General features: G+C 39.0%; 1 protein-coding gene across 5 annotated transcripts in view; it reads right to left on the bottom strand.

Annotated features, from left to right (window-relative positions):
• Nucleotides 1-21,368, bottom strand: part of LOC146000352 (uncharacterized) — a 322,131-nt gene that overhangs the window by 94,353 nt on the left and 206,410 nt on the right. For all 5 annotated transcript variants that reach the window (XM_083137897.1, XM_083137896.1, XM_083137895.1 and 2 more), the window contains exon 7: nucleotides 15,260-15,407. In XM_083137897.1, the coding sequence (XP_082994023.1) occupies nucleotides 15,260-15,407 (148 nt within the window). The remainder of the gene's footprint in view (nucleotides 1-15,259; nucleotides 15,408-21,368) is intronic.

Genomic DNA, 21,368 nt, shown 5'->3' on the forward strand with positions numbered 1-21,368 from the left:
TGTGAGAACATTTTAGGTCCTTATTTCCTAAGATTTCTAATGCGAATTATTTCTTCTAGTTACGATTATAAAACTTTTGCACACAGGAATTTTGCATACAAATTACACAGGATTCTCTTCTGAAATGGCCACGTCAACAATATGGAGTCTATATAGTGAGTCGTCGTCGCCTTGTAATCAAGGGGTCCCGAGTTCGATACCCGGTGGAGGCACATAGTGGTTCGGATCCCACTTTAAACTGTAGGTCCAGTCCTGATTAGCCTTTCTGTGCATAAAGTGGACTTAAAACAACAATTCAATTCTATATAGTGAGTCTTTATAATGTCCAGCATGCATGTGCGTTTATCCAATTTCTGTATTTCTTGTTTCGAGTACACAGTGAATTAAAAAAAAAAAAAAAATAGGTACATTATTTTGATTCAAACTTCGAAAACATAGCATCCACTTTTTGTGGTGGCCCTTCATTCAATATTAAACCTCTTTGCCCAAGATGCCTAGCTCGTGTCTCGCCAATTTTAAGGACAATGCAGTAATATGGACTTGTTCTCTCTGCTCTTGAACTTATGAAGAAGGAAGTCAACATAACGGCTTCTTGACTATTTAAATGTTTCACAAAGTAAATTCTGCTCTCAGCCTTCAAATTTCTGTTGATCCTTTCAGTCCTTTGGGAAAAAAATCTTAACGAGACTCTGTAAGGATCATGAAAGATTTCATTGAAGATTGTGACAGAAAATGCAAGTAGAAGTTGAGAATATTCTGTTTTGAAATATGTCACTGCTATATTTCATCAGGATTAGATTTTTTTTAAAAAAAAAATATACCTGTAAACATGCGTGTGATACTTGATACCGCATTGCTGTGGTTGGAATTTTGCAGTGTGGTATATTTATACGATATATAATCAACGTTCGAAAAAAAATACGAACGCGCACGTGCGTGCGTGCGTGCGTGCGTGCGTGTGTGTGTGTGTGTGTGTGTGTGTGCGAGCATGTGTGAAGATATTAAACTTCAAAAAAGAATAGAGGGAATAAGTATTATAAACATAACAAGATAATACAATTCTCAAATTTTCTTTGGTGTCAATCAAAAGCTACATATTGAGTTGTATAATTATACGTATAATCAAAATATAGTTAATTTTTGTCCAGCTAATAAAGTTTGATGTACCATGCTTGTGTTTTCAGAGCTATTTAATATGTCACTGCTTTATTTGTTTAGCTTTGCCCCCCCCCCCCCTTAATATCGGAAGAAATCGGCGCCTATGGGCAACATCCGGTCGGTTAAGAGTTTCAAGACAGGAAAGCGAGGCCTAGTGCACGTGCATGAATAGAAAGAATAGTATCAAGAGATGTGTGTAATGTGGGTGTTAGCAACGCTGGCATTTGACCCGACGCTTGATGAAAGTAGCACGCACAGGCCTGCGCATGGAGGGGGCGAGTTTCCTCCTTAATATTTTCTATGTGCGGAAGTAAGACTTCTAAACAGCTCTGCCAGTGAAGAAGTCGAAAGATAGTTTCTGTTTTTCCTGTGACAAGTTGTGCGTGTGAACAGTGGCGTGCCCAAGGGGGTGTTGATGGGGTCATACCTCCCCCCCTTTGGCCCAGTATTCCTAAAAAAAAGAAAGATCAAAGGCAGGAAAAATGGCAAATTATGGGCAGACTACTAAAAAATGAAACTTACCCCCCTTTCGAAAATCCTGGATACGCCACTGCGTGTGAAAGTGTTTTCTCTAAGATGACACAAATACAAACGACATTGCTTGATTGATTGATTTGGTTTAATTTACTTAACTTTTTCTGCCACGTTTGGCTACTTTCGAAGATGAGGATGAGTGATGATATGATGGAAGGAGGCTCACAAATAACACCCATGCCAAGGCCGGGATTCGAACCCGTGGCCCCTGGTTTCGTAGCGGCCTGTGCTAACCACTCCGCCCACGGAGGCCTCCAAACACTACTGCGATCAATAACATCAGATATCTCATGTTGCCTTATGTTGAGCAAAATCTTGCCACACAGGTTTATGTCAATGACATAGTGGAAGTGTTTAAAACTCTTGCGCCTACTGAATGAAGAATAACATTGTAGAATAGGATAATTTCTTAAGACTTCATAAGTTCATTATAATGTTGGAACAACAGTGTTTCATATGCTATCTAATATTTGTAAATACATGAGCATTCGAATCGCAAACATGTATGTAGTACATATATAATTCTGTTCAGATTCGTATCAGATGTATATAACACATAAAATTACACTAAATGTACCCTACACAGAAATGGGATTTTTTCTCTATTCTTTCTGGAAGATTTTGGAAAAATGCTCAAAGGACTTATTCTTATTGGAAGGCCCTATAGAGGTTCTCAAAGAACTCATTTTTTCTGGAAGGTCCCGGAAAATTATCTCAAAAGACTCATTCTTCCTAAAAGGCCTGGAAAAGTTCTCAAAAGACTCGTTCTCCTTGGAAGGTCCCGGGAAAGTTTTCAAAAGACTTTCTTTCTGGAAGGTACCGGGAAAGTTCTCAAAAGACTTTCTTTCTGGAAGGTACCGGGAAAGTTTTCAAAAGACTTTCTTTCTGAAATGTCCCGGTAAAGTTTTCAAAAGACTCATTCTTCCTGGAAGGTTCTGAAAAAGTTCCCAAAAGACTCATTCTTTGTGGGAGGCCCCGGGAAAGGTTTCAAAGTCAATTTGCAGTTGAGAAGACTTAATACTATTTGGAATTGAGAAACATAAGCTCATTGCCTCGGGATCCTCTGTAACAACCTCGTGTGCCAAAAATGCGATATAAATGAGCCTGTAACACAAAATACATCAGTCGGGGCAGCATAAGCGGCGCCTTAATACACATATTTTCATGTTGGGGAGGCACTTCACTCACGAGCCAACCTCGAAACTTCTTCAGAAGTGTGCCAGAGGGAGAAAGACTGGATGGATTCTGGCAGCTTCCTCGCAACGATTTGGAGATGCTCGTCTGTCCGCATAACACGAAAACAAACGCACTTCCGGGGATTTCCCCTTCCCTGGCAATGTTTCATCTCCAGCACCAAAAGTAGAAGGGGCCAACGAACTAATAATATCCTTGTCATTTCAGTGACTCTTCGAACTACAACGGGTGTGATTTTGGAACTGCTACAAGCTTACAGATTCTACTGCATAAATCAACTCTTTCCTCATTTTACACCGCTTTTCTTCCCCTTTCGACTAATCGCGAAGATGAGGATGAATGGTGATAAGATGAAATTGATGAAAGGACAATCACAAACATACTGGTTCATGACACAATACAAATCCCTCAGAGGATTATAATTGCATTGGCTCCAGACGCCAGAGCTTCGTTTGTCTGCAAAATTAAGTACAGGGTCTACTACTTGGAAGAGACGTTGACACCTCCTTAAGTTAACCGTGACAATGACGATGGAACGAGCACAACGACTCATCTATGTCTTTTACAGGATTCGAACCAGGGACTCGGGAGTTCGTAGTGCAGAATGCGAACCATTCTACTACAGAGACAGACATACACAATAATTGTCAGTAGGGGTGCAAGCATGGACGACTGCAGGATTTTCTCAGGGAGGAGCAAGCAAGGTAATATTTTTCCAGGGAGACATATTTCACCCACAATAGTGATGCCCGCTCGAAAAACACTGCTTCAGTCTAAAATTATCATGTTCCTTCAATGCCCTTATAATAATTAACATAAATTACCGTGACTGAAGTGAAATGATGTGTGAAAATACATTATATGGACATTCATTTTCCAGGGCCCCCCTTCCGGACGTCCACGGGTGCAAGAGGTGACCCTCTCGGAAAGCATTCAAATGTCAACCTATTATGCATTCTTGCAAACTAACGAGGCTCTGGCGACTGGACTCTCAGCCAGTATAATTGTCTGTGGTACTTGTGTGCTGTTCGTGCTTGTCCTTTCATCTTGTCACATTTCATCCCCATCTTCGCGATTAGCCAAAGGTGGCAGAAAAGCGAAGTGGAAAAAAAATATTTTCAATAATTATGAATATTTTATTGATAATATTATGGCGTTTGTCGACAATGAACTTTTTGGGTATTTGTGTTATTTTTATTTTACGTCGGTTTTCTGACACTCAGGCTGATAGCGAAGATGAGGATGAATAACAATTACACGAAATTACTGAAAGGACACACACACAAGAGCACCCATGCCTAAACTGTTGCAACACAGTAATGTAACAAACGATTTTGTCAATTACTATCGCGCATCAGAAATACCAAGGCAAACATTTGTCTGCAGTAGCCAAAAGTACCGCCACTGAAAAATGGGTAAATATCGCTTTGGGTCTTGGGAAAATGTGTTCGCCAAGTAGTAGTAACATTCGTAATCTCGCTCTCGGATATTTGGCAGAGGAAAATAACATTTACGTCGGAATTTAATTGACAGCAGCAACGGCAAACCATAGCTTCTAGCGCGTTTTAACGACCGACTGAGAACGCCGTGTAAGACAGCAATCAAGCTAAAACTGGAACATCGCTGGGCGTTAGGAGAAGGAACTCTACAAAGGGTCTCCAACACACAACGCTGTCGCGTCTCTTGCCAATCCGCTGAAACAAGACCGCAAGCGGTTCCTCGTCCTTCAGCAGCTTAATTTCCCCATAAAAGCAGATTCATAGAGTCCTCGCTTCTATTTCACTTGGCAGATTCGCCAAAAGAATGGGATCGCACGAAAGAGAATGTGATGATTTCTACTTCAAACTTTCATCAGCACAAAACGAATGGATAGCTCCATTCTCAAGCACTTTGTCAAGCATTTTCAACACCAGGTTTTATTAAAGAATAGTTTTACTAACGTAACAAATCGTTATGTTAACTTCAAAGTCAACGAAGGCACCTGTAAAGGAAATATATGAGGCTCAAACAGCATACGACTTAAAATTAAGTTGAAACCAGGCCATATTGATATGTCGCATGAACCCTTTCCATAAAAGAAGAAAAAAAAACACTCCAAGATGGCTACCATATTATTAATATGCCAGTACAACTTCCCAATATCACATGTCACGGTATTTGATTTGTTTCCCATCCGTATATGTTTTAAAGTGATATTTCGGCACGTTGGACCACCCTGCATAGTCTTTGTGGATTTCAAACTTTGTTGTCAACTACGATTTCAGAGGCTCTTATAACCTGCAGTCCACAATTCTCCCAGCTAGGATGGCTCAATTACGAAGAGCAAATTGAATTCCATATTTTATGGATACATCCCAATTTAGTCTTTTTTTAAAAAAAATCATAGTTATTTCGCCGCGGGAAATTAGTTTTGCGATTACTTCACGCACGTTAAGGCCGTACTAAAGGCAATTTTGTGGTAATTTTTCGATAACAGATGGCAGCACCGTTTGCCATGGCAACCGAGGGCCATGTTGCCAGATCTCCGCGTAATCAAGGTAGATACATATAGGTTGGTCGATTAGGGTACTCCTTGATGGGATATGACGTCACGTTGGTTAGCAGATGTTATTGAAAAATCTAAGTAGATGTGGAGCAACGTAATTGTTTATCATGAGATTTTAGTTGTATGTTCTTATTGAAAAAAAATACAACAATTTATCAGCAATGCAAGATAGTAATAGTCGTAATAGTAATATAAAATCCCTTGTATTGTATTATGTATTTCTTTTAATATTTCGAAAGCAGAAGAGAACGTACAAAGATAGCTGTAGTTAATTCAAACACGAAATGCATAAAGTAAGAAGAGTAATTGAAATAATTGAAAACATTTTGCAATTACGTTTGAAGTGAATGCTACATTGACTGTAGAATTCACTTTATATGACAGTACTTGAACATATTTATATCTTTTATCGGTGACGTTAGCAGATTTTCTTCATAAATTTGCAGAATTTCAGTGAACATCTTGTAAATATTTATAAATATTAGCGCTCTCTAACGATCCTCAATCTTTTATCCTTCAAGTGAATAAACATGTAATTCTGCACCCTTATTTTTACTGAGTTTTAATATCGCGATTTTCGCGATTTTGAAAGAAAAATGTCAGAAGAATCCTGGATACACAATAGAAGATATATTTGTTATTTTTATAATAGTTGAGTATTAAATACAGTTTTGTAGCGCATCTAATTTATTTGCATATCATGTTACCACACAATGTCCTGTTTCATAGTTCTTTACGCATTTGGTCTTATCTGGTTTTCAGTTCTGCAGCTGATGTAGAATCTTTGGAAGTATCAGTAACATTTTCAAGCAACAGTAACTGTAAACTACTTACGTTATGAAATTAGTAATTGTAACTCAGTTATTTTTCAACCAAACTAGTAAGTTGTACAATTACTTTACTGCATGGAAAGAAATATTAACTTGAACCAAATGTTCTCCTCAAAGAATGGGTAAATTGACGATTATTAAAGGCGGCCACCGTGGCGGAGCTTGTACAACTTACTAGTCGACCTCCGTGGCGGAGTTGTTAGCAGAGCGCGCTACAACGCCAGGGGTTCCGGGTTCGAGTCCCGGGTAAGGCATGGGTATTTGTGTTTGTCCAGATGATAAGAAATAAAGAAAATGTAAGAATTGAAAAGTGTAAAAGTGAGAACAAGTGTGAATGGTGGGGGATACCTCCGTGTAGGGGGTATTTCCTTTTTACAAAAAAAAAAAAAAGTGGTTAGCACATCGCGCTACGACGCCAGGGGTCCCGGGTTCGAATCCTGGCCTGGGCATCGAGTGTCCATTCATCAATTTCATCATATCCACTCATCTCCATCATCGTAAACTAGCCAAAAGTGGCACAAAAAGCTAAGTAAAAAAAAGCAAATCAATCCTCGAGACCATGAGGACAATTTTGTATTTTTTTCGTCAAGAGCCAGGATGTATCCCAAGTTTATTTGTATTAGAACACTTACCATATAAGACTACATATATAATCTCCAACAATCCTCATGGACACAATAATTTTATAGTTCAACAAAAATTCTAAAAAATATTTGGTTTGCTCAACAAAATGAAATGAAATGTTAATCGTCATTGCTTTGTAACATAAGTTTACTGTGAATTTTATTGCCTCAATGTTTGTACATGAAATGTAAGAAATAAGTTATAATTTCATGAAACTTAATGCTTAGCATTTAGTGGTCATCGGTCGGTGAAAAGGACATCGCTCTTGCAACTCATGATCCGAACAACGTCTTACGAGATGAAACAAATGTAGAGTAAAGTAACTGTAATAATAACTATGTCAAGTACTTTCTAAAGAACAGTAATAACAGTAATTATATGCGAATTACTTTCTCAAGTGATTAACTCGGAGTTACTTTTAAAGAGTAATTCAAACACTGCTGATATACCATCGAGTACAGCAACATATTAGTATGAATTGCGAGGGAAGTTGAGCCTGCCCCTTGGCAAAGTGGTAACGTAATCGCCTTGTAATACAGGAGTCCCAGGTTCGATAGACGGTGAGTGTACAGTGATCGTCAAATAAAAATGGGACAACTAGATCCTGAAAGTCTCCCTTCTCTGCAATGCGTCTTGTGTGTTGTCTAAATCTACGGCGATGAGTGAATTGTAATAGCAAATTTTCAATGGCAAGTTCTGTCACTGCCGTTGATTTAGGCAACACACATAACACATTGCAGGGATGCAGGGATTTCAGAATATAGGTATCCCATTTTTATTGCCGGTGACTGTATATAGTGGTTTGGATCCCACTTTAAACTGTAGGTCCAGTCCCAATTAGCCTTTCTGTGTATGAAGAAGATTCAAAAAAACGTATTTCGAGGGAAGATACAATACAGTAATAAATACCATTAGAATAGAAGTTCAATAGCTTACAAAATAATTGTTTACATTGGTAGATGAGGTTTTGTATAGTATTGGGGTAAAAGTGGGGGCCATCTACCCCTCCCCCTAATTGCCGCCACTGTCTGAGAGATATGCTTTTTGCAAATCATCATCGTATTCAGGAAGAAATGTATTTCCTTAGGATTTTTGAAAATACCTCTAAAAATTTAAACTTGCAAGAATATCAATGAATGCGTACCAATGCTTGACAGACAATACATGTAAGTCACACCCCTGGCACTGTTTTTTCTCCTGTTTCACCTAGTATACAATTTACAATTGATGACCACTTGCTATCAGATATTATTAAGGCTTGAAACATAATTTCTTGAGCATATTTTGGACTCTTGATTTCTAGTAAATCATCACCATTCAATCACGTGTCTACGCTAGCAAGCAAAAATGTATGTACTCTTCCATGTAAAGTTCAAACAGTCCACTTTGTTGATTTATAGTATATTCCGTAGAAGCTTATACACCAACTGCCATGGTACGCAACTTCCATTGTCGGGCAAACCTATTGTCCTTTTGTACAAATTTCAATAGTGCTCTTTACTATTGTAGAAGATACTTCGATTAGTTTCTCAAATGCTCATCTGCAAAAGGAACAAATTAAAATAGTTTTAACATCGTATACGAGACTATGAACTTACAAAACATGTTTAAAAAATATTGATATTACATTGTTACAACCTTAGACAACATTATTAAATGGAACTTACAGATGTTGAGTAAATGGATTTGAAAATAATGTATCTAATTGGCACTATAATGCTTAACGATATCGTCCTGTTATTAAAGGGCAGTTTGGTTCACGATATGAGCTCACTTCAATGATCTAACTTTATAATGAATGTTAAATATGATGAGCCTAAAACAGAAATTGGCAAAATAATTGTTAGAAATATTTTCATAGTAGAGTGATGATTGCAACGCTATATTGAGTGAGGTTCCTCCAGGTTCGAATCCTGGTTTCATGTATGTATTTAATCATTATCTTTGTTCCAATCATCCATTTTATCAAATCATTATTCATCATCATTGTTCCAAGGAGCAGAAGTTGGAGGTAAAATAACAGAAATACATTATGAAATGGAAATTCAGTTCCTACTATATTTTTATTTGAATTATTATAGTAGACCAGCCAAGAAGCAAAAAAGCTTTAAAAAACTTTTATCTGCATGGAATGTTAATAATAGGCATCCATGCTAAATCAATGAGTCATAGGTCTGAGAGAAAAACTAGTCAAGCTTCAAACTCACTGGTATTCGAAGTAAAGTATTTAGTACAAACGGCTGCTGAATACAATCTGATATTGAACCAAATATACGTAGCATAATCAGGACAAATTATGATTTCTATGAAGCTCTGTGTCATCCACAATTAAATTATTGCCCTTGTACTTGCAAGTATGGGAACATTTATCTATACCGGTACTCATTTTGCAATTCTCAGTAAACATACAGACTTGTGTTCGATAGACGGTAAGATTTTAGTCTCATAACTGTTAGGGTGTACTTTTACACTTTAAATATATACAGCATCAAGTTATTGGACGAAATGCACTCTCATTATGAGCCGTCCTAAATTTTAAAAGGACAAGAAAACAGAAGAGCTTCATACAGTTTATAAAACCGGTTTTCTGACTTGTTTCTGTAAAGGAAGATAACAGAACTGTGTCCGAAACTTGCAAACATTCATGGATCTCACATTACATCTATTCGAATCAAACCTAACTTAGCCTGACCTACTTAATACATATGAATATTTGCGAGCTGCTTCAAAAATAAAAAGAGAAAAACTCTTGTAGAAAATAGGTCAGCAAGTACTCGTTTCAACCATGTACAAGGGCAAAGTAAAAAACATTTAAACAAACTACTGATTTGTAATAAACATTCCGATGTTGTACATGTGAATAGCACGAGTTTCGTAGGTTTGGAAATTAACTTACAGGAATGAAAATAGAGCATTTTATGCAATATTGATTTAATGATATCAGATATAATCTATATTAAGCTACGTATATTTTATGCTATAATAATGATCTCAAAACGGTAGTTATTAGGATTATGCCTAACGTAAAATATAACATTCTATTCTGATTTAACATTTACAAAGAATTATCAACTTCGTTTGGAAGTTAAAAAAGTCATGCAGTGTCAAGCGATATTCTCACCGATATTACATCAGAAGATATTTCTTCAACATGTAAATAAATTATACATTTTGCCTATATTTCAAACATTTTGCCTTTGATGGATAATATTAAGCAACAAGCAATTAAATATTAAGACTTACCTTCGAGCTTGTTCAGCTTTTTAACATCCTCCGTGGAATATTTGTTCCCTTGTTCTCGTATCTGTACGGAATTCGATATCCTCTGGTAGCTTGGTTTGATTCTCACTCTTTCAAGAACTTGCATTGATCAAATCGTTAGACAACACGGAATGAAATATTGGCAACAGTGTATGCTAAATCTGCACCACGGAGTATATTGTGACGAAACGCCACTTCAAAAGTTTTAATGATAAGCACAACTCTCTGAAGGTACGAAATGTTTTCATTTTTTTCACATAGTATTTAAGATGCTTGCGGGAAGAACATGTGATCTTTGTTTCACCACGAAATCTTCCATACTAGTCATAAAAGAAAGAAAATGCACCGGTATTAACAAAACTACCACTTCAGCACCATCTGTACGCAGCAGTTTGAACATGACGGAGACCTTATATTTTATGTTATTTACTTAAATCCCTTCAATCGTAACAAAATTATAAGGTTCACATGTTCTAGTGAATAAAATAATCATTTATATCGGAAAATTTCTTCCTTACCGAATCTATATTAGTTGTACGGTTACCCTTAGAAATTTGGGTCTATGCTTTAGCATGGCTTTAGAACCCCCTTAATAAAATTTAAAATTTGCTTTAAAAATTTGCAAATTTCAGCAAAACTACTTCCAGCATTCTCCAATCATGTGAGATTGACATGTAGTTTCGAGCTGATGATATATCCACGATATTTTGGCGATATATATCGTGTTGGCGTCATATCGTCACGATATTTTAGCCATATATATCTGCTGGAAAGATATATCGCCGATATCACGAGACGCAAAAAATATTGTATTCTATCGTCTGTGACGATATTTTCTTGACGATATACGCGATATCAAATTTCCGATATCGTCCATCCTTAGTCAAGGTCTGCGCAGCGAATTTCCATTGAGTGAAGCGTGATCGAGTCCCATCGATGCTGGAGTCTGCTTTCAAGTAGCTCCCCACACATTGCTAAAAATGACGGTTAAAACTAACTAAAGGAATACGTATATCCACGCGTTAATTACTCAGGCTTGAAGATTTGATTCGCAAAATCAACTCTTTTGGCATTTTCACAATATGATAATTACGATTAATCCTTCTTCTTCTGATTATACGTAGTACGGCACATATATTTGTGAAACATATGTACAGGCAAAGCACGTAAACTGTTCTTGTTCTAAGCTTTAAAACAACCCTTTTTTTCCTACAACCAACGTTGAGATAAAATAGGAAACAACAGTATGGCAGTAATGATAGCGAAATGATTCAGACTAGAGTGACAAACTCTCCTGTATTTCCCGGGATCTGTCGTATTAGAGCTTTTTGATGTTCCCGGCTTCCGTATTGACATTATATTTCTCCCGTATTTTTCATTAACGTCAAAGATCGCGAAATTTCAATTCATTCAGAGTTCGACGAGCCATCCAAAACTTCCAAGTCGATTGCAAGTTCTTGCACATTTAACCTTTGGCGGCAGAAGTGACGTCATATCTTGCAGTAGTTTATTGATGCTTAGTTCTGCAGCAGCAGAGAACAAGCAAATTTGTAAATTATTATTCTCTATTTTGATCTGTACATTAATTCTCATCTTTAATATTATCCATTCGATAAACATTTGCTGGAGAAATGTCACGCTGCTAAAAATGCGCAAAATTTGTCGCGACTAAATCTCCCGTAAATTCAATGTCGAAAGTTGTAAATCTCCCTTAAATTCACGTCCGAAAACTGGTCACCCTAATACAGACAACACCGAAGAAGGGTTAAATGATGGTTGTTACTTCTGACTATTGAGTCAATAAAAAGTGGTAAAATTTTATTCAGTTTTGACGAAATCATTTTAACAGTGCAGTTGTTTTCACGATGATGGATCAACAAAAATTCCTGAGCTCCCACCAAAGCAGACAGGGTTAACAATTCCGCTACACGCTTGAGCATCCTTTATCAAGAAAGCATTAACATCTGATGGGGATTCATCGCCGCACAACGCTATATTTTTACCGAACCAAAGTTGAGGTTTGCATTGCCTCTCTCATCCAACCCGTTGTGTATATGTACTGGTTGGTTTCGGAACGAAAAATCTTGCCTTCTTTTGGAGGGAGCACCCCGAATTCGCTAGTAAAATGTAAAGTACCGCTCTACAATTACGGAAACGGCATCACTTGGGCTATTTGCATGCATCTGTTTTGTCATATGGCGGGACAAGCCCATAATTAACATGAGACATGGTGCTTTTAGCGTCTGGACTCCTTACCAAGACTAGAGCAGGTGTCGGCCTCCGTTGTGGAGTGGTCAGCGTATCGAGGTTCGAACCATGGGCAGCCATGGATGGCAAGTTTATTCCATTTTATTCATCCTCATCGTGGCGATTACCTAGCCACGTAAAATAACTAAAGTAGAATTATGGACTAAACATGATACGTATAAACCGAGGCTGTATACGGATACCTACTCTAGGTCCAGGCGCCAGAACCTTGTTAGCTTGCAAGAAAACTGTCTCGCTGAAAAGAGCCCGCCTGATGGATAAAATAGGACTCTTTGGACCGCTGATTTGGTGAGGGCACATCTTTCATATCTTACAATGTCTTTAGGACTGCTGGAACCTATCTAAATTCACTCGAATAACAGCCAGCGCGGGAAAGAAGGGGTCCAAACTTTGTCCTCGTGGATCAATTCACTCAGCAACACCGAAGAATCTTTTTTAAAGTTTCCAGAATTCGACTTGGATCGATACAGAATCCCAAGCTGCCTGGTCAATAAGAAGCACACCAACTTTCAGTGAACCAGTCCTTGACCTTTCTGCATATAGCAAGCTGTTGAGACGCACAAGCACCACAATTTTGACGGATGTAGTCGCAGGAACATTCAAACCGCTCAACGCTATCTTGTTTGTGGAGTGTTCTGAAAGCGATCTTGTGGGTCCAATCATTTCTACCAAACTACGACGTAGTAGAGCCTGCTCGCGCAAAGTCGTTGGAATGAATCTTTCATGATCAAAAGCAGGACGGAGACCTTGTGGACATAACATGTCATTAGTCTGGTCGGAGACAGCGATTCAGGGTAGCAAAGATGTGGAAAATTGACAATTTTCGGATACAGAGCGAAAAAAAAGAAAATCCCCGGACAAGTGAAATAATTCCCTCTTCCATCCGTTGCACGAAATTATTAAAGGAGATCTTGCTTCTCAAAAGTGTGGGTTTTCTATTGCTTGAAGTACACTCAGCCGCAATAAAAAATGGAGCACTTGGACCCTGAAATATGTTGTGTGTGTAACGAAATTCAATAGCAAGTTTTGTCATCGCCTTAAGGGTTAGGCAGCACACGCAACGCAGTGCAGGGAAGCGAGAATATCTAGATATCCCCCTTTTTGCCGATGACTGTACATAATGGAAATTGTTTACACCAGCGGTTCTTCTGTATGAATAGTTACAAAAATAAAAATGTGAAACACATGTATGCTAAGAAGTATATTAAACACTAATTTTCATGTATTTTTCCAGAGTTATTAAAATAAAAGTAAATAACGAAAATAAGCTTGGAAACTGTCAAGCACAATTTTGGAGTTTCAATTGTAAATCCGCAGAGTTTCTAGTGCAAAGAATGTGCCTGCATAGCCTGACACAGTTTCTTGATCTCTGGTTGTGCACTTGAAACTCTCAAGCGGAGATTCGGCTCCAAATTTAGTCTATTATAGATTTCAAACGAGTATTTTATTTCACAACGTATGAAACAAAGATAAGAGTGTCAGTGGCAAAATCAGCCTGTTGAGTGTTAAAGCTGTGAAGTCTGAAAAAAAGAAGTCCACTATACACACCTGCAGCAAAAATGTTGTCGTGTGGGTATTCTCTTCCTAGTAGTTCGCGTACCCCTTTCAAGTCGTTCATGTACCCCTGGGGGTACGCGTACCATAGTTTGAGTACCACTGGCTTACACTAAGAACACTGAACCCTGTAAAGCAGTCATGTCACATTTCTGAGGTCTGCATTTTCAACAATAATGCATTATTATTATTACTGTTTTTGATTAATTGATTACGTACAGTAGAGCATACAGTGCACTACAATTTTATAAAATTATTTAGTCAGTAAAGTTGATCTGTGCATATTCTTCTTCGTGAAAATTAATTTGTTTTTAAAATGTATATTCATTCCTATGCCTCGTGTTCAGTTTTCAGAATCAAATTTGACAAGGTATGTAGTGGAGCTACGAGAATTTCTTTATTCTGCAACGAGTTATAACACCAACGTTCCTATACAAGCTGTAAACATTGTACAATCACGGACACTGTCGGCTTGTAACGATTCCATTGTAAGTCAATGTATTCATTACAAGCCGGCAGAGTCCGTGACTGTACCAGTGCTCGAGTAACGCAACAACATATCTTCACTCTCTGCCGACTGGTTACAATAGACATTAAGGCTGCTACTGACACGGCATTGTAAAAATCGAGATGAGAATAACACACACCTGTTGTTGGAGCCTTTGGTACGATATATTTTTCACCTGAACAAAGTTTATTTCAATATGCGAATTCCTCTTACATAGGGAGCCGATAGCTACCCCTATTATTGTTAGATAAGTTATAAATTTTGTTTATAATAATTACAGAGTCAATCTATTAGTGGCAATTTTGAGCCTGTGCTGCGTTGTTGGATAAAAATCGTCTTCCGAGGGTTCGTAGCGTCGGAACGAGGCGTTCAGAAGAAAATTGTTACCATGAAAAGTCGTCGTCTCGTCTCTATAGCATCCCCAAAGAACATTTTGAAACATATTTCAGAAAACATCCAAGTTTTACTGTTACTTAAATGGCACTTTAAATCCATACTTTGTCACTTTAAGCACACAGGAATCTGTCACTTCTGGACAGGAAGTTTAACCCACACTTATGACACTGGAAACGCTCAGCGTAGAACGTTTTTAGGACTATTAATAATTCCTGCTCCATTTTGGCTGATACAATCACGAACCCTCTTCCTAGCGCCTGTTATATTTATTATATGAAATTAATCAAGCGTCATTAACAATAAAGACAATTAGCCAGCTACGTACCTGAGCCGAATGGAATCCCACACGGGGTGGAAACACTGCACGGATAAGAAAGGAGCACTTACCTGATAACGAAATTGACGCAGACGACGCTGTGTGGTTTCTGGCCCTTGTTTCCGTAAATCAGAGTGGCTTGAGTCAGGACCCACACGTATCCTCCGCTCTTGGCCAGGAACCTGTATTTTCCAGTTTCACACTGTCCCTTGGAAAACACTGCAACGACAAACAACGTGAACCAATGAGAAGTGTTTAACAGTCACGTGTTGGGAAAAATAAATACTCAAGACCAAACATACACTGACGGTGGGTCGATATAATGACGATAACAAAAACCTACTGTGTACAAATGACAACAAATATTTTAACAAATTTACTCGACAGGAAAATCCGTGAGTTACCACAAGTTAAGCGATCAGTTACCTGTATTTTAGGAATTATAACTAATTACGTTCAAATAAAGTGTATCGCCCTATAAATTAAAAAAAAACCGATTAAATAACCAGACTTTGAATCTTATAGAATTGTTCTCATGGTGTGGAATCTGGAATTTGTCCAGAAGAAACCGACGACCCAGTTTTCCGAGTTTCCCCACGCGAAAAACTTTCAGAGCGAACCAAACTAGTGTTTTTCAACCGTCAGGCCATCCTGAAATTAGTAATCTCAGTTTGAGCGGTAATTTACACCAACAAATATTTATCTCTCTTCAACAAGCCTAGATATAATTGAAGTAATCTAATAATTTGTTTATTACTATTTAATTTCAAAGATACATATTAATTAATTTATAAAGTTAAAAAAATTAGAAAGGTATTGACGGGGCGGGGGTTGACTTAAAAAAATACCGGGGCGAGGTCTCACGACGGTTGAGAACCACAACACTAAAGCATCATTTCGACGCACGGAACCTCGAAAACAATAGTTTGTATCCTGTATGTATGCAACCCGGCAGAACATTCAGGGTTGACAATGGCATTGATTTTTCCCAGTCAGAAAACAACAAAAAAAAATTATGAATTACGGGCTACCTGATTAACCTATCCATCCCACAGTGTGTGAATAGCTGCGAACAAAATTCACTAAATCTCTCTTCAATGCAAAACATCATACACTAGCCTATAGGCAACACAAGCATATATTGTGATAAAAGCATAATTTGTACGGGTGTGAAACGCCCTCCCTTGCCCGGGGAAAACAAATGCTACCACTACCTAGATAGAGGCGGCGAAATCTCCCTCGGACAAGCGAAATAGCGTTACGGTCCAGGTTAAGTTCGTGTGTAGGAACCGGTGACCAACAGTGCATAGTAATTAGCCGTATCGAATAAAAAAAAAAACACATATATACTTTCAAATTACCACCTCTTTACCTGTAGCCGGGAATCGGCTAGCTGCATACCTGAAAATCACGGGTAGCGACATGCGTACGAAATGATATAGCCCAAAATTAACATGAAAAATAAAAAGTATATTCTATTCATAACCAACAAACAATGGAATTATTACAGGTCCCCACTCTTGCATTCCACACACAGTCTCTCACAGATTCTCTCTACGGGGTCATCAACACAAAAATGATACATAGCATGTACAGGTTTATATGACAACAAGCCCTAATTATCGCATTCATATTTAAATTTACCTTGAATTTTTGTCTAATCAGGTCATTTGTGATTTTGCTCCAGTGCTACTCAAATCCTAGCCAGCCCTTACTTAAGTTCACCTTTTTAAAAAGAAACTAGGTCGGCGCGGTGACAATACATTATTTGACCAGCATAAACAAAGGCGTCTCAACGGCAATTACATTCACGTGGGCGGACGTTTTCCTTCTACAAGACCTCACGTGGTTCCAAACGTAACAAATAACCTCCGTTGAGTGACGCAAACATATACTCTCTAGCAGGCGGGACTTAAACAATTCGCCGCGACGAGCAATTCATATTACCAGGCAAATACTTTAACAAATAATCACATAAGCGACCTGACGTAGCTAGCAGCGACACAGCACTGACACATAAAAATGAACAAACCTCAGGTAGATTAGACAATTAGGTGGGCGGCGCTTTACTCTAATAGTACGCACTTTAAACAAATACAAAGGAGCACAAACAACAATGAATTTAAGATCATTAAAAATATCACAAGGAATAAGAAAAAATTGACCTGAGACGAATAAATTACAAATGACAAGCGCGACGGGAGTTTGGTATGAAGTTTCGAGTTGTGTGGGCGTTTTCAAAATGTTGACGAAATTTAAGGGCGTTCTCTAAATCAATCGGGCCGTCACGTGCTGACAATCACACAGATGAATACATTACCATCTCTCAGCTTCCGAGGTGCATCCTGGCGTCTTTATGGGCGATCGAAAACACATAGTATTCACACGAAAGGTTTCCTTGGTCGCGACGGTGAAGATGCGAAGAGCGTTCATACGTCTGGTTCCTCGGCTTCTCTTCCTCTCGGGATTGGTGAACATCTACGTGATCTGGGCGTCGGGACATCAACAAGGCGACGTTCAACATCTCTCTCTCTCTGTGGCGGCTGGTAGGCATCATCGGCGTATCAACAGGGCGTCGTCGGGGCGTCGACAGGGCGGCGTTCAACATCTCTCTCTCTGTGGCGGCTGGTAGGCATCATCGGCGTAGCTCGTCGTTTCTTGGCATGTTGTAGGCATGGCTCGTCGTTTCTTCTGACATCGGGCGAATCGAGGGTAACGCCCTCATCTCTCTTCTTCCTCTAGCCCGCCATAGTTTCCGGTGTTCCTCGTTTCTCAAAAATTATAAACGGCGTAAGGTAATCTCGGAAACAGTGTCTCGCTTCAACTTCCCCCAGCGGTTGAGGTAGGCGCACTCGTGTAGACTTACTGCCTATCACACACACTGGTGTTCACAAAACACAACAAGGTCCACTGTACACGAAGAGGTAGCACGAAGGTGCTCTCGTTACAAGAATCGCGGCAAAACTGTATACGGAGAGGTAGCACGGAGGTGCTCTCTCTACAAGGATCGCGGTAAGAGTGTGTATCGAAAAACCATGTCCTTCGTTTTATTTGGATTTTGAAAAATGACGCTAGGCGCTCGTTGAAGGGACGCTTCCCAAGAGGTCATTCCACTTCGCTCTATTGTCTCCCAACTTGGACGGGCCGTGCTCGAAGTTCAGTTTCTGCGGATTAAGCCTCCGCCTCGCTGTCGCCATAGCTCAATTGCTATCGTTAACCACAAACTGATCAATTACAACCGATTTGATCTGGCGTCCGTAATTGTTGCTTCATCGCGACGAAACTCCACACATCCGTCCTTGCACACATGCTGCTGCGCTGGTATAAGTTTCACATGAATCTGACCGCTGGAAACCGAGATATTTAAATGTTTGTCATTACGGTCGAATTTCCTAAGCTTTAGACGCATTACGTGACCCTTCAGGTGCTCACCCTTAAGACACGCGAACGTCTCGTTCCTCCCGTCGGCTTGGCAAAAATCAAATATGTATTCTTACAAATTAAATCACTCAACACTTTGAATCAACACATCTTTTTACCGCTACAGACATGAATAATAATAATAATAATAATGACGGTAAATCTGACTGTCACACGGGGGTAGATAGGTTCAGCTATTTCACCCCGAAGCCACCTCTGGCACGGCACTGTTTCCACGGGGTCCTACTGTTTCAGGCTGGCAACAATGAATCTGTGCCTTGCGTCTGCATACATACAGGATAAAAATATGTCTTATGGATGGTTCGCAGCGTTGAAACAGGGCAAAAGTTAGCAGTTAAGTTTTTCATTGAGTTTTGTTATTTAGCGTCGCCTTTCTGCCACACTTGGCTAATCACGACGGTGAGGACGAGTGATGACAGGATGAAATAGATGAAGGGACAATCACAAAGAACACCCATGCCTAATCCGGGATTCGCAGTTAGTATTAAGCTCCCTTAATGCTCAGATAGGCTAATCAAGACTGAATCTACAGTTTAAAGTGAAATCCAAAGTACTGTGTGCGAAATGTGATTCCTCAGTGAATCAAACCGGGGTTCTTTACAAGACAGCAACGGCGTGTGATGGGGGGGGGGGGGAAGAAACAAGGAAAACGTAATTTAAAAAAAAGTTCTTAGTTTTTGTTGTTATACTGCGTCCATATTTCTACAAGTTACTTTACGACCTCAAGTATCAAATGAAAGCCTTAATGCTGTGTGACACATGACAACTATGGCAGGAAGAACAGTTGCTGCTCATTTTCATCCCAGAGAGCCAAGCTAATGACTGGCCCTCAGTTCCGAAGCATCTCATTTTCCCCATTGAAAGTTAACAAGCCGTCACTAAAGAGGTGCTTGGTGCTTCTGGACTGCCGACAGAGGAAGGGAGGAGAAAATACCACCATACACGAAAATGACATGAGGCAAGGTTCGAAACAAGAGCTTCTTCAAACATCTCCCATCAAACTCTCCTTGGCGCATCGCAATTCATTTTTGTTTCATGAAACACCTGTAAATTGAGAGTATTTGAAAATAAGATCCTTAGGAAAATATTTGGACCTAAAAGGGATGAGGAGACAGGTGAGTGGAGAAGGTTACATAATTTAGAACTACATAATTTGTACTCATGTCCAGATATTATTAGAATAATTAAATCAGGAGACTTAGGTGGGCCGGCCATGTGGCACGAATGGGAGAGGAAAGAGGAGTTTACAGGATTCTTGTTGGGAAACCAGATGGTAAGAGACCTGTAGGAAGGCCAAGACGAAGATGGAGGGACAACGTTGAGATGGACCTAAAGGAAATCGGTAGGGATGGAAAAGAGTATATAGATCTTGCTCAAGATAGGGACAGATGGAAGGCCTGTGTTGCTGCAGCCATGAACCTTCGGGTTTAAGAAGGCTAGAGAGTTAGTTAGTTAGTTAGAAACACCCTGGATATATATATATATATATATATATATATATATATATATACTTACTGTACAATCAGCTACTAACATAATATTGTTCACAGCTTTTTTCATTGTTTTGTGTGTGTGTATTTATGATGGAATTATCTTGTTGCTTAACCAGAAGTTGACTTTGCCGAGCTCCGTGGCGGAATGGTTAACACGGGGCGCTACAACGCCAGTGACCCCGGGATCGAATCCCAGCCCGTGTACGGGTGTTCTTTGTGAGTGTCCCTTCATCAACTTAATCATATCATCACTCAACCTCATCTTCGTGATAGTCAAAGTCGCAGAAAAGCGAAATAAAATCAACCAAATCAATCAATCAATTAAAAGGCGATGACGTTACCACTACGCCACCGGGGAGGTCCTGGTCTTATTCCAGATATACTAATGCATGTCTTTTGATTGAATTGGCCTATTAAGTCATTCTAATGGTTCGAGTAACAATTTTCCTCCAGTTCCTAGCACATCTAAAAGTCAGGTGGCATCAAGTATTGACTTGTACGAGATCAGAGTTTCTACTCATTCTGTCAAACCAAATGCCCTGATTTTTCAAGACACGCCAAAAAAATGCCACGACTACTTTACGATGCTCTAACAGAGTGACATAGAAAAGTTAAAATCTTCAGTTTTACATGTTTACAAAATGAACGAAGTTTACTCAACTTAGTTGAAATTAAGTGAAGACAAATAACAACTAACTCGAAATTAAGTGAAGAAAAATAACTAACTCTCTCTCTCGCCTTTTTTAAACCCGAAGGTTTACGGCTGCAGCAACACAAGCCTTCAATCTGTCCCTATCCTGGGTAAGATCAATCCAATCTTTTTCATCCTTGCCGATTTCCTTTAGGTCCATCTCAACGTTATCCTTCCATAAAATAACATGAAGAATTAAGTTAAGAAAAATAATATTGAAAAATATTTTCACGCAAAGTACCAAGAAGCTTTGGGGAAAACTTGGAATGTGCCTGCCTTTTCAGTCTCAAATCCTGGTGAGCACAAAAAACATCCAATTTCCCTAAATTAACAGATTTTAAAATGTTTTCACGAAATTCTGACTCTTCCACGACCTTTTCACTTCTAAGTTGATTTCCCTGACTTTTCTAGATTTTTCGGGTCAGTGGGAATCTTTTAGATGGAACCACCGATGATGCCATAAAGTTCTCGCGAACAACATTTTGAAAAGCACAGCTGTAAGCGGCTAATAATGCATGGAACCTGGACATATTTTTGCAACAAGAAGTCCAACGG

Source organism: Lepisma saccharinum, chromosome 16 (assembly GCF_977018435.1).
Source record: "Lepisma saccharinum chromosome 16, izLepSacc3.1, whole genome shotgun sequence".
NCBI classification, from domain to species: Eukaryota; Metazoa; Arthropoda; class Insecta; order Zygentoma; family Lepismatidae; genus Lepisma; species Lepisma saccharinum.